The 11,378-nt window shown below is 42.6% G+C and overlaps 1 protein-coding gene across 4 annotated transcripts in view; it reads left to right on the forward strand.

Annotated features, from left to right (window-relative positions):
- LRRC8D (leucine rich repeat containing 8 VRAC subunit D) overlaps positions 1-9,712 on the forward strand; it is a 121,212-nt gene extending 111,500 nt beyond the window's left edge. For all 4 annotated transcript variants that reach the window (XM_053214394.1, XM_053214392.1, XM_053214393.1 and 1 more), the window contains one exon: positions 6,767-9,712. In XM_053214394.1, coding sequence (XP_053070369.1) covers positions 6,769-9,345 — 2,577 coding nt within the window. In that variant the 5' untranslated portion in view covers positions 6,767-6,768 and the 3' untranslated portion in view covers positions 9,346-9,712. The remainder of the gene's footprint in view (positions 1-6,766) is intronic.
- Positions 9,713-11,378: the final 1,666 nt, after the last annotated feature.

Raw genomic sequence — 11,378 nt, forward strand, 5'->3', positions numbered from 1 at the left:
TGGAGAATGAGATTTGGAGATGAAAGATTCTGTTAGCTCTGTCACTTAATCAGCCCAGGGAGGTCATTTAAGCTTTTTGTGCCTCAGGTTTCCACATACTGTTGGGCAATAGCAGTGCCTAATTCACTGGGAGTTACTGTGAAAATCAGCCAAGGAACTTTATAGAGAAGTAGTTTGCAAACTGCAAACATGCGAAGTAAGGAAGAGAGGCAGGATAGTCTGCTAGAAGGAACATGCGGTTTGGCCCTAGATGAGATTTTTCAATCCAGACTCCACCGCTAATTATTTGACTTCCACAGCGTCACTCCTGCAAGCCTATTCCTCTGTCTGTCAGGGGAAAATAACAACACTTGAGCAGATGAGAGTAACGTTGTGAAGGTTAGATGGAATTCAGGCAGTGTTCCACTCGTGTTCTATCTGTGCACGTTCGACTGTTCCCAACCCCAGCTTTCGCACATTTCACGCATTTTGCGCACCCTCTTTTCTGTAGCAGATTCGGTCTTTTGTACTCCAGGGAGAGGAGTACTTCTCCCAGGCCAGGCAAGATAGTCAGTGAGGGGAGGCTGCCAGAAGGTTACGGGCTTCCCTGGCCTGTGACGCCAGCCAGCAGGTGTGTGCCTTGGGGTGGGAATAAGGCGAAGCCTCCGTCCGCTGTCACTGCACATCCGTGGGGCAGGGGTTTGTGCTGCAGCTTCTTTTCCTATTTCTTCTTGAAACTTTTTATTGATGTTAAAACATATATACCTGAAAAGGCATATGGCCTAAGTGTACAGATCGCATTTTATAAACTGGCCAGACCCATGTAACCAGGCCATTCATTCGCATTGATGCCTGATACTTCACTTTGTGACTCTACCACATTTCACTTTTTCGTTCTACCGGTGGTGGACGTTTAGCTGGCGTCCACTTTAGGGCTATTGCAGAGAGTGCCGCTGGGAATGGCCTTGTACATGCCTTATGATGAAGATCTGTGTTTCTCATAGGTATGTAATTCACAGTGGAATTGCTGGGTCGTAGAGTATGCATATATCCCATTTTTGTAGATATTCACTCAAAAGTTTCCCAGTGTGGTTATGCCCATTTACACCCCTGACAGCAGTGTTGAAGGGTTCTGAGTGTTCCACATCCTCACCAGCATTTGGTATTATCTGTCTGTTTAATTTTAGAAATTCTGGTGGATTTTATGATACTAGGTAGCATTTTGGAAGTAGAACTGTTCCCTTATCCTCCAGAACTTGAAACTCTAAACTTTCATACATTCATTTTCAGGAATGCATCCTGCACAAAAGCAGGGAATTATACCAGATACACAGCCCCCAGTACAGTGTTTGGTGTGTGGAAGGAAGATGGCAACATGACAGCTGCCATTATTACTCTCATCCTCATCATTGTCATCACCAAATGCCTTCTCTGTTCTTTAGAGGGGAGAGAACAGGTCACAGTGGATCAAGGGTGAATAATAAGGCACAGTCTGTACCCATAAGGAGCTCAACATCTGGAAGAAGAGACAAACATTAGAAACAGATTATTATTAGACCATGTGACAGGAGTTTGGGGAAAGTTTGAGTTGGAACTTGAAGAATAGGAGTTCAACAGACAGGAAAAAGGGAGGTGGGCTGGAGGAAATGGCAGAGCCCCAGAACCCTTGGTGGGCAGTGGCAGAGAAGACAGCATGCTGGAGGAGGAGAGCCCACCCTTGCATGCCCAATCTCAGTTGTTCCGATGTCATCACCCTGGGGTGATGTGGGGGCTGAGCTAGTGACCATTCAGGGTCATTGTGAAGTTATAGTACTCTAATGCTCTGTCTTCTCCTTGTAGCTTTTTCTTCCTCCTCTTGAGAAAGTGATCGACTTCCTCTTCTCTCTCGGGACTCCTGTCCTGAGTCTGAGCCCCAGGTGCCTTAAAACCACGGATGAAGCTTTAACAGCTACAGAATATCACTGGTTACAAGGATCCCATAGTTTCTTTACTTTGTGTTTTTAGCTATTTATTTTTATGTGGAAGCCTGACTTGTAGTTTTTATTCTTGTAGGCCTAAGTTGCAATGTGGCAGTTAAGTTTAATAAAATGCTCTTCTGCCAATACCATGTGTAGATAGTTAATAAATGTCCTTGAGGAATTTTGAGGAGGAGGAGGAGGATGCTGAAGATGACCATCAAGAGCCATACAGTCTTTCCTTGATTAAGCACCTACTAGGTGGCAGGAATTGGCTGTATGGGAATAAGGAGGCTGGACATGGTCCCTGGCCCCGCTGAATTTTAAATCTAGTATGAGATCAAACAAGTAATCAGTCAGCCCACCACAGTGTGATAAGGGCTATTATGGGTCGAGGTACAGAGTCCTGTGGGACACATCAGAGAAGACTAGAGGTCAGGGAGGGCTTCCTAGAAAAGGTAACAGAAACCTGATAGCCTCATGAAGGGAAGTGGGAAGGAAGTAGAGGAAATAATGCGCGGGAGGACCTACATACAGGGAAGAACGGCTGTTTGGAGAAACTGGAAGACGTTACCAACCTAGGGCATAGAGAATGTTGGGAGAAGAGGAGTTTTAACTGAAGGGCGAGCAGCAGGTGGGAGGTGGATTGAAGGAAGTCAAGAATGGAGGCACATGGGGGCACCTGGGTGGCTCACTCAGCCCAGATCATGATCCTGGGGTCGTAGGATTATGCCATGTCAGACTCTACTCTGAACATGGGTCCTGCTTTGGATTCCCTGTCTCCCTCTCCCTTTGGCCCTGTCCCCTGCTCTCTCCCTCTGTCTCTGTCTGTCTCTCTGTCTCTCTCAAATTAAAAAAAAATAATGGAGGCAGATAGAAAAAGACAAACATCATATGATTTCATTTATATGTGGAAAGTAAAAAACAAAACGAAAAACAGAAAAATAGACTCAGAAATGCAAGAACAAATAGATGATTGCCAGAGGGGAGTGGCTGGGCAGGGATGACTGAAATAGGTGAAGGAGATTAGGGAGTATAACTTCAACTTATAAAATAAGTCACAGGGATGAAAAATACAATGTAGGAAATATAGTCAATAATATTGTAATAGCTGGGGCACCTGGGTGGCTCAGTCGGTTAAGTGTCCAACTCTTGATTTGGGCTCAGGTCATGATCTCATGTTTCATGGGATCGAGCCCCACGTTGGGCTCCATGCTGATGGCACAGAGTCTGTTTGGGATGCTCTTCCTCTCCATCTCTCTCCGCCCCTCCCCTGCTCACGCTCTCTCTCTCTCTCTCTCTCAAAATAAATAAACATTAAAAAAAAAACCCACAATAATATTGTAATAGCATTGTCTGGTGACAGATAGTAACTACACTTAACCATGGTGAACATTTCGTAATGTATGTAATTGTTGACTCCCTATCTTATACGCCTGAAACTAATAGAGCATTTAGTGTCAACTCTACTTCTGTAACAATAATTAAATAATAAGTAGATAAAAGACTGGAGGCAGAGGGGCGCCTGGGTGGCGCAGTCGGTTAAGCGTCCGACTTCAGCCAGGTCACAATCTCACGGTCTGTGGGTTCGAGCCCCGCGTCGGGCTCTGGGCTGATGGCCCAGAGCCTGGAGCCTGTTTCCGATTCTGTGTCTCCCTCTCTCTCTGCCCCTCCCCCGTTCATGCTCTGTCTTGCTCTGTCCCAAAAATAAATTAAAAACGTTGGGGGAAAAAAAATAATAAATAAATTAATTAATAAATAAATAAATAAATAAATAAATAAATAAATAAATAAATAAATAAATAAATAAGGACTGGAGGCAGAGAAGTAACCAGTAGTCTCAGCAGGGTGACTTTCAAAATTCCCTTCTCCCCTCCATCCTCCAACCCAAACATCCTGACTCTTTTAGAGCCCAATACAGCTATTTGAAGAGTAAAGAAAAATCTTACTAGAAAGAAGTGTTTTGTGCAAAAAATATATATATTTTTTTCTATTAGTTATACTGATGGCCCTTTAAAACCATCGTCCCTGGGTGTGACCATATGATGTTCTTTGCCAGGAAGAAATTTTGTGAGCTGTGTTCTGCAGTCTCTGTATGTGAAGTAAGAGCTGCTCCGTAGCCTGTGGCTCGGTGCTGTGTTTTGTGCATCCTCTACAGGGACCAGAGAGCTCAATGTGACACGTGGGTGAACAGTTTCTCATTTAGCGTGGCCCACTGTGCATTGCAGTAATCTTGCTTTTTGCTTAAATTCCCAGCCACTCACAAAACCGTAGACACACACAAGATACAAGAGCTCAGAATAAAAGGATTCCAGTGGGGATGTTGTCTCCCACTTACTTGATCATTTTTTTAATAAAGACTGGGTGCCAGACATTTCATACTTAAGCCCTTGAAATCTAGAAATGTGATTTCTACCAATTTTCACAAAATAAAAGTAAATAGTCTGGCTGTATTTGGAGTTCTTGGGCTTATGTTTACCTGATTAAATAAAAGACATTTCACTTTAAAAAAAAACAAAACAAAACTGCAGGGGTGTCTGGGTGGCTCAGTGAGTTGAGCATCCAACTGTCAATTACTGTTCAGGTTGTGGTCCCAGTGTCGTGGAATCGAGCTCCGAATCAGGTTCTGCACTGAGCTTGGAGCCTTATTAAGAGATTCTCTCTCTCTCTCTCTCTCTGTCTCTCTCTCTCTGTCTCTCTCTCTCTCTCTCTCTCTCTCTCTCCCTTCCCCCTGCCCCATTCTTGCTTGTGTGCACGTACTTTTAAACAAACAAGGGGCACCTGAGTGGCTCAGTTGGTTAAGCATCTGACTTCGGCTCAGGTCACGATCTCGCAGTTCGTGGGATCAAGCCCCACATCAGGCTTTGTGCTGACAGCTCAGAGCCTGCAACCTGCTTCCAATTCGGTGTCTCCCTCACTCTCTGCTCCTGTCCCACTCATGCTCTGTCTCTCAAAAATAAATGTTAAAAAATAATTTAAAAACAAACCAAAAAACCACAACAACTCCAAATATGAGAATTGCTGTTACAATTGAATAGATATTCATTGTATTTTATTGAGAAAAATTATGTGACTCCTCTGTACAGTACCAGATATGTGGAGAGAAAAAATAAGGTATGGTCCATCCCAACTCTCAGAGATTTACTCTACAACAGAGAGAACAAGCAGAATCAAAGTACTGATATCATCCAAGGGAGACACTAGTAACCTGTCATGTAACAGTATTTCCTGCCACAGTCAGAGTCAGCCTCAGAATCCTTTTCAACACAGCATACCAGGCAACTTTTGTAAGATAAAAATTTTTCTTCCTTTATTTAAAAAAATAATGTATAATGTATTCCCAGAACTTTAGATATTCACCTGGCCTTTTATCTTTTTGTTTTTTACTAGCTTTTCAAAGAAATAAGTCATTTTATATATGAACGTTGGAACCTGACAGCATCTCGAGAAAGTAGAATATAGTAAATTTCCTTTTCAAGAAGTTTCAACTTCCAGCGGTGCCTGGGTGGCTCAGTCGATTAAGCGTCTGACTCTTGATTTCAGCTCAGGTCATCAGCTCAGGGTCATGAGCTCAAGCTCCAAGTTGAGCTCTGAACTGAGCGTGGAGCCTGCTTTTAAGATTCTCTCTCTCCCTCTGTCTTTGCCCCTCCCTCCCTCTCTCTAAAATAATAAGAAATAAAATAAAGAAGTTGAAACTTCAAATTCAAGAAGATAAACACCTGTTTCACATATATGATTACAGAAACCCATTCCCACTACTTGCCCTATAAACATTGTGTTTTTCTTGGTTATTTCTAGGATGATTGTCCTTGGTACTTTGACTCTTTGTATAGTTTCAAGACTGTAAAGCTGCCAGCTGTCAGTGAATGGTGACCACATTTTCAGGTGTCCTGGTGCTGAAATTCCCTTCATTGCTTCTGGGCTCACCCACATTGGTAGAGATCAAAGGTCTTACAGGGCCTGACCTATTTGGTGTCATGTCACTGATCATTCCACCTGTGTCTTTGACCCTCTTCTCCTTCCACATGCTTTTCACAGGTGCTGTATCCAGGGCCATAGTTTCAGTTTACATATATTGATAAATCCCAAGTATGTATAGTAAGACTCCTCTTAAACTCTGGACCCTTAATTTCAACTGTCTGTGGCACATTTCCACCAGAGTGATAAGAGCTTTATAGTCCTTACTTAATCTAAGCTTTCCGAATAACCCTTAGAAGTAAACATCCCCAGGCTTGGAGAAGCACACCATTCACCATTCATAAACAGTAAGCCTGAGTCTGGTACACAGGCTATCTAGAATTTAATAGTGTACATGGACCATTCCATTTTGGCTTGAACAAAATAGAAGTCATCTCACTCCTCTCCCTAAAACTCCAGTCTTAACCTTAAATCAGTCCAGTCCACAGCAAATACCATCTTGTTCTCATATCCTTCTTCATGGTCCAGGAAGTTACAAGACGTTTCAGTTCTGTTCCTAAAATAGTTCTCAAACTGCCCCCGCTCCTGCCTCCATTTCTACTCTAACCCTTGTAGACCTTCAGCAAAGTGTTGTAATTTCTTACCTAGCAGGCATTCTTATTATTCCTCTCCCATTTTTTTCTCTTCTCTTGGGCTAGGAGAGAAAAGCTACAACAGACCGCGATTTTTCTCATATGTGTTCGTTCCTTTTAGTTTATTTACTACTATACCTATCTTGGATAAAAAGCTAGGATGTGGATGAGAAAACTTTACTTTGGTGCAAGTAAAGTGTTGGGTTTTGTCTTGTTTTGTTTTCTACTTAATGTTTTCACTTGTATCTTTGTAATAAAGTCTTTTGTTTCCTTGTTTTCTAGGAATGTTTACCCTTGCGGAAGTTGCTTCACTTAATGACATTCAACCAACTTATCGAATCCTGAAACCATGGTGGGACGTGTTTATGGATTACCTGGCTGTCGTTATGTTGATGGTAGCCATCTTTGCGGGAACCATGCAACTTACCAAAGATCAGGTGGTCTGCTTGCCGGTATTGCCATCTCCTGTAAATTCAAAGGCACACACCCCACCAGGAAATGCCGACGTTACCACCAATATCCCCAAGATGGAAGCAGCCACTGACCAAGACCAAGATGGGCGGACGACAAGTGACATTTCCTTTGGCACATCTGCTGTGACACCTGACATACCTCTCAGAGCCACATACCCTCACACAGATTCGACAGTTTCAAATCAGGAGACAAAGAAAGAGAAGAAGGATCCAACAGGCCGAAAAACAAACTTGGATTTTCAGCAATACGTATTTATTAATCAGATGTGTTATCATCTGGCCCTTCCGTGGTATTCTAAGTACTTTCCATACCTTGCTCTTATACATACTATTATTCTCATGGTCAGTAGCAACTTTTGGTTCAAATATCCAAAAACATGCTCAAAAGTAGAACATTTTGTTTCAATATTAGGAAAGTGCTTTGAGTCTCCGTGGACTACTAAAGCGTTGTCTGAGACAGCGTGCGAAGACTCAGAGGAAAACAAGCAGAGAATAACAGGTGCCCAGACTCTACCAAAGCATGTGTCTACCAGCAGTGATGAAGGGAGCCCCAGTGCCAGTACCCCGATGATCAACAAAACAGGCTTCAAATTTTCAGCCGAGAAGCCCGTGATCGAAGTCCCCAGCATGACCATCCTTGATAAAAAAGATGGGGAGCAGGCCAAAGCCCTGTTTGAGAAAGTAAGGAAGTTCCGTGCTCACGTGGAAGACAGTGACTTGATCTATAAGCTCTACGTGGTCCAAACATTTATCAAAACAGCCAAATTCATTTTTATCCTCTGCTATACCGCAAACTTTGTCAACGCAATCAGCTTTGAACACGTCTGCAAGCCCAAAGTGGAGCACCTGACTGGTTACGAGGTATTTGAGTGCACCCACAATATGGCTTACATGCTGAAAAAGCTTCTCATCAGTTACATTTCCATTATTTGTGTTTATGGTTTTATCTGCCTCTACACTCTCTTCTGGTTATTCAGGATACCTTTAAAGGAATATTCTTTTGAAAAAGTCAGAGAAGAGAGCAGCTTCAGTGACATTCCAGATGTCAAGAATGATTTTGCGTTCCTTCTACACATGGTAGACCAATATGACCAGCTCTATTCGAAGCGCTTTGGTGTGTTCTTGTCGGAAGTCAGTGAAAATAAACTTAGGGAAATCAGTTTGAACCACGAGTGGACGTTTGAAAAACTCAGGCAGCACGTGTCCCGCAACGCCCAGGACAAGCAGGAGCTGCATCTGTTTATGCTGTCAGGCGTGCCCGATGCTGTCTTTGACCTCACAGACCTGGATGTGCTCAAACTTGAACTGATTCCGGAAGCTAAAATTCCCGCTAAGATTTCTCAGATGACTAACCTCCAAGAGCTTCACCTCTGCCACTGCCCTGCAAAAGTGGAACAGACTGCTTTTAGCTTTCTCCGAGATCACTTGAGATGCCTTCACGTGAAGTTCACCGATGTGGCAGAAATTCCTGCCTGGGTATATTTGCTCAAAAACCTTCGAGAGTTGTACTTGATAGGCAATTTGAACTCTGAAAACAATAAGATGATTGGACTTGAATCTCTCCGAGAGTTGCGGCACCTTAAGATTCTCCACGTGAAGAGTAACTTGACCAAAGTTCCCTCCAACATTACAGATGTGGCTCCGCATCTTACAAAGTTAGTCATTCACAATGACGGCACTAAACTCTTGGTACTGAACAGCCTTAAGAAAATGATGAATGTCGCCGAGCTCGAACTTCAGAACTGTGAGCTGGAGAGAATTCCCCATGCTATTTTCAGCCTCTCAAATTTGCAGGAACTGGATTTAAAATCGAATAACATACGCACAATTGAGGAGATCATCAGTTTCCAGCATTTAAAACGACTGACATGTTTAAAATTATGGCATAATAAGATTGCCACCATTCCTCCCTCCATCACCCACGTCAAAAACTTGGAGTCACTTTATTTCTCTAACAACAAGCTCGAATCCTTACCGGTGGCAGTGTTCAGTTTACAGAAACTCAGATGCTTAGACGTGAGTTACAACAACATTTCGGCGATTCCCATAGAAATAGGATTGCTTCAGAACCTGCAGCATTTGCATATCACCGGGAACAAAGTGGACATTCTGCCAAAACAGTTGTTCAAATGCGTGAAGTTGAGGACTTTGAATCTGGGGCAAAACTGCATCACCTTCCTCCCCGAGAAGATTGGTCAGCTCTCCCAGCTCACTCAGCTGGAGCTGAAGGGCAACTGCTTGGACCGCCTGCCAGCCCAGCTGGGCCAGTGTCGCCTGCTCAAGAAAAGCGGGCTTGTTGTGGAAGACCATCTTTTTGACACCCTGCCACTCGAAGTCAAAGAAGCATTGAATCAAGACATAAATATTCCCTTCGCGAATGGGATCTGAACTGAGGTGATACGTGCACATCCGTGTGCAGGAACCACTTCCTAGATTGCAAACACTCACGTACAAGTTATTGCAAGATAATGCATTTTAGGAGTAGATACATCTTTAAAAATAAAACACAGAGAGGACGCATAGAAGGCTGATAGAAGACATAACTGAATGTTCCATGTTTGTAGTGTTTTCAGGCATTCCTTTCCAGATCTTTTCTCTTTTCTTTTTTTCTTTTGGGGAAAGGGAAGGAACGATTATAATCACTAATCTTGGTTTCTTTTTAAATTGTTTGTAACTTGGATGCTGCTGCTACTGAATGTTTACAAATTGCTTGCCTGCTAAAGTAAATGATTAAATTGGCATTTTTCTTACTCTACCACCTTTTGGGAGGTGTCTTGATTTACTTTGCTTGACCGGTGCAATATTGCTTTAACTCAGACCACTTAAAGACACATCGGGTCCCAACTTGTAAATGTAGATTTGCTGAAATATTGATTTCCTTCCTGTTTTAATTTAAAGTGCCTCAGATAAGCACTTCTTATAATACTGGGCTAGGGCTACTGCTTCTGAGAATCCCATTTTATAGATTTTATACTCTTGGAGGCCTGGAACACGATAAAGGTGTGTAGACTTTCAGTTTGTGGGGCGGGGGGGGATTATTTAAAAAAAAAAAAAACAAGGAAAAGTAAATAACATCCCCCTTACTAATGGCTATTTTTCTATAGTCTGGAGTTTGGATTATGAGATACATTTTTCTACCAATACTATAAGGTTGCCAATGAATAGAAAATGATTTTTGTAAAAATTAATTACAACCAGGACAAAAATTATAATGGCTTAATGATTAATACTTTTCAGTATATCAGGAGCACCTGGGTGGCACAGTTGGTTGAACGTCAGACTCTTGATTTTAGCTCAGGTCATGATCTCACAGTTCTTAGAGTCAAGCCCACATTGGGCTCCACACTGACAGCACAGAGGCTGCTTAGGATTCTCTCTCCCTCTCTCTCTATGTCCCTCTCCCCTGAATCTCAAAATAAATAAACATTATTTTTAATCTTGAAAAAAAAAAAACTTTGCAATGTATGAATATTTGGATGATAACACAAAATCAAGGATCATTAATTTCTTGCCCTTTTCACTGTTGTGGGGGAAAACGGGACTTAAAGTTCATTAAATTGGAAAACTGACTTTCGCTATTGATTTCAGTGACAAGCTGTATTTCCTGTGTTTGTCTGCACCTAGGAGGGGTCACGTCCAAGGAAATGCTGGCAGAATGTACTTTTTGGATGATGGTTTTCCTTCTTTAACCTACAAAGTGTACAGAAATTCGCTGCCATCTGTTTAAGTATTGGTCAGCAGGTGTTTCTTAGCCTTTCTACAGGGGTGTTTTTTCAAGAGAAGAGGACTGTTTGACATTCCTGATGACAAAATAATGTCCTCTCTAGACAAGACTGGACTCATCTAGTAAGATACTGGAGGGGCCTGGCTGGCTCAGACAGAAGAGCATGTGACTCTTGATCTCGAGGTCGTGAGTTCAAGCCCCACTTTGGATATAGAGATTACTAAAAAATAAATGAACTTAAAAAGAAACTGGACATTCTCTTGTCACACTTTAGCGTGAATTGAAGGATTTTGCAGAGAATGTGAAAATATGGACTCACATCCTTGCTTTTCCTCCCCAAACTGGTCTCAGAGAACTGGCCCGTTGCAAGTGGTGATGAATCTTTGTTGGCTGTAGACTTATAAATACTCTGGGAAGTGTTACCACTAATAGAGAAAGCCTTGTCCTCTCTGGCTGCCTTAGGAACTGACCCTATCTCCAGCATCCCAGCCACTCTCTCTCTTCCTAAAAGACAAGTGTATAAAATCCCAGGTTCAGAAAATCAAAGGACAAGGGCAAATTTGGGATATATAAGCCATTTGTCTTCCATATACGCACCTTTGATTTCTCTACTATGCGCCTAGCCAGTCCAGGGAACTGGGAATTCACTGCTGGAACGAGTCAAAGTCCCTGGCTACTGCAGCTTTTTAGCAAAGGA

Source organism: Acinonyx jubatus, chromosome C1 (assembly GCF_027475565.1).
Source record: "Acinonyx jubatus isolate Ajub_Pintada_27869175 chromosome C1, VMU_Ajub_asm_v1.0, whole genome shotgun sequence".
Lineage (NCBI taxonomy): Eukaryota > Metazoa > Chordata > Mammalia > Carnivora > Felidae > Acinonyx > Acinonyx jubatus.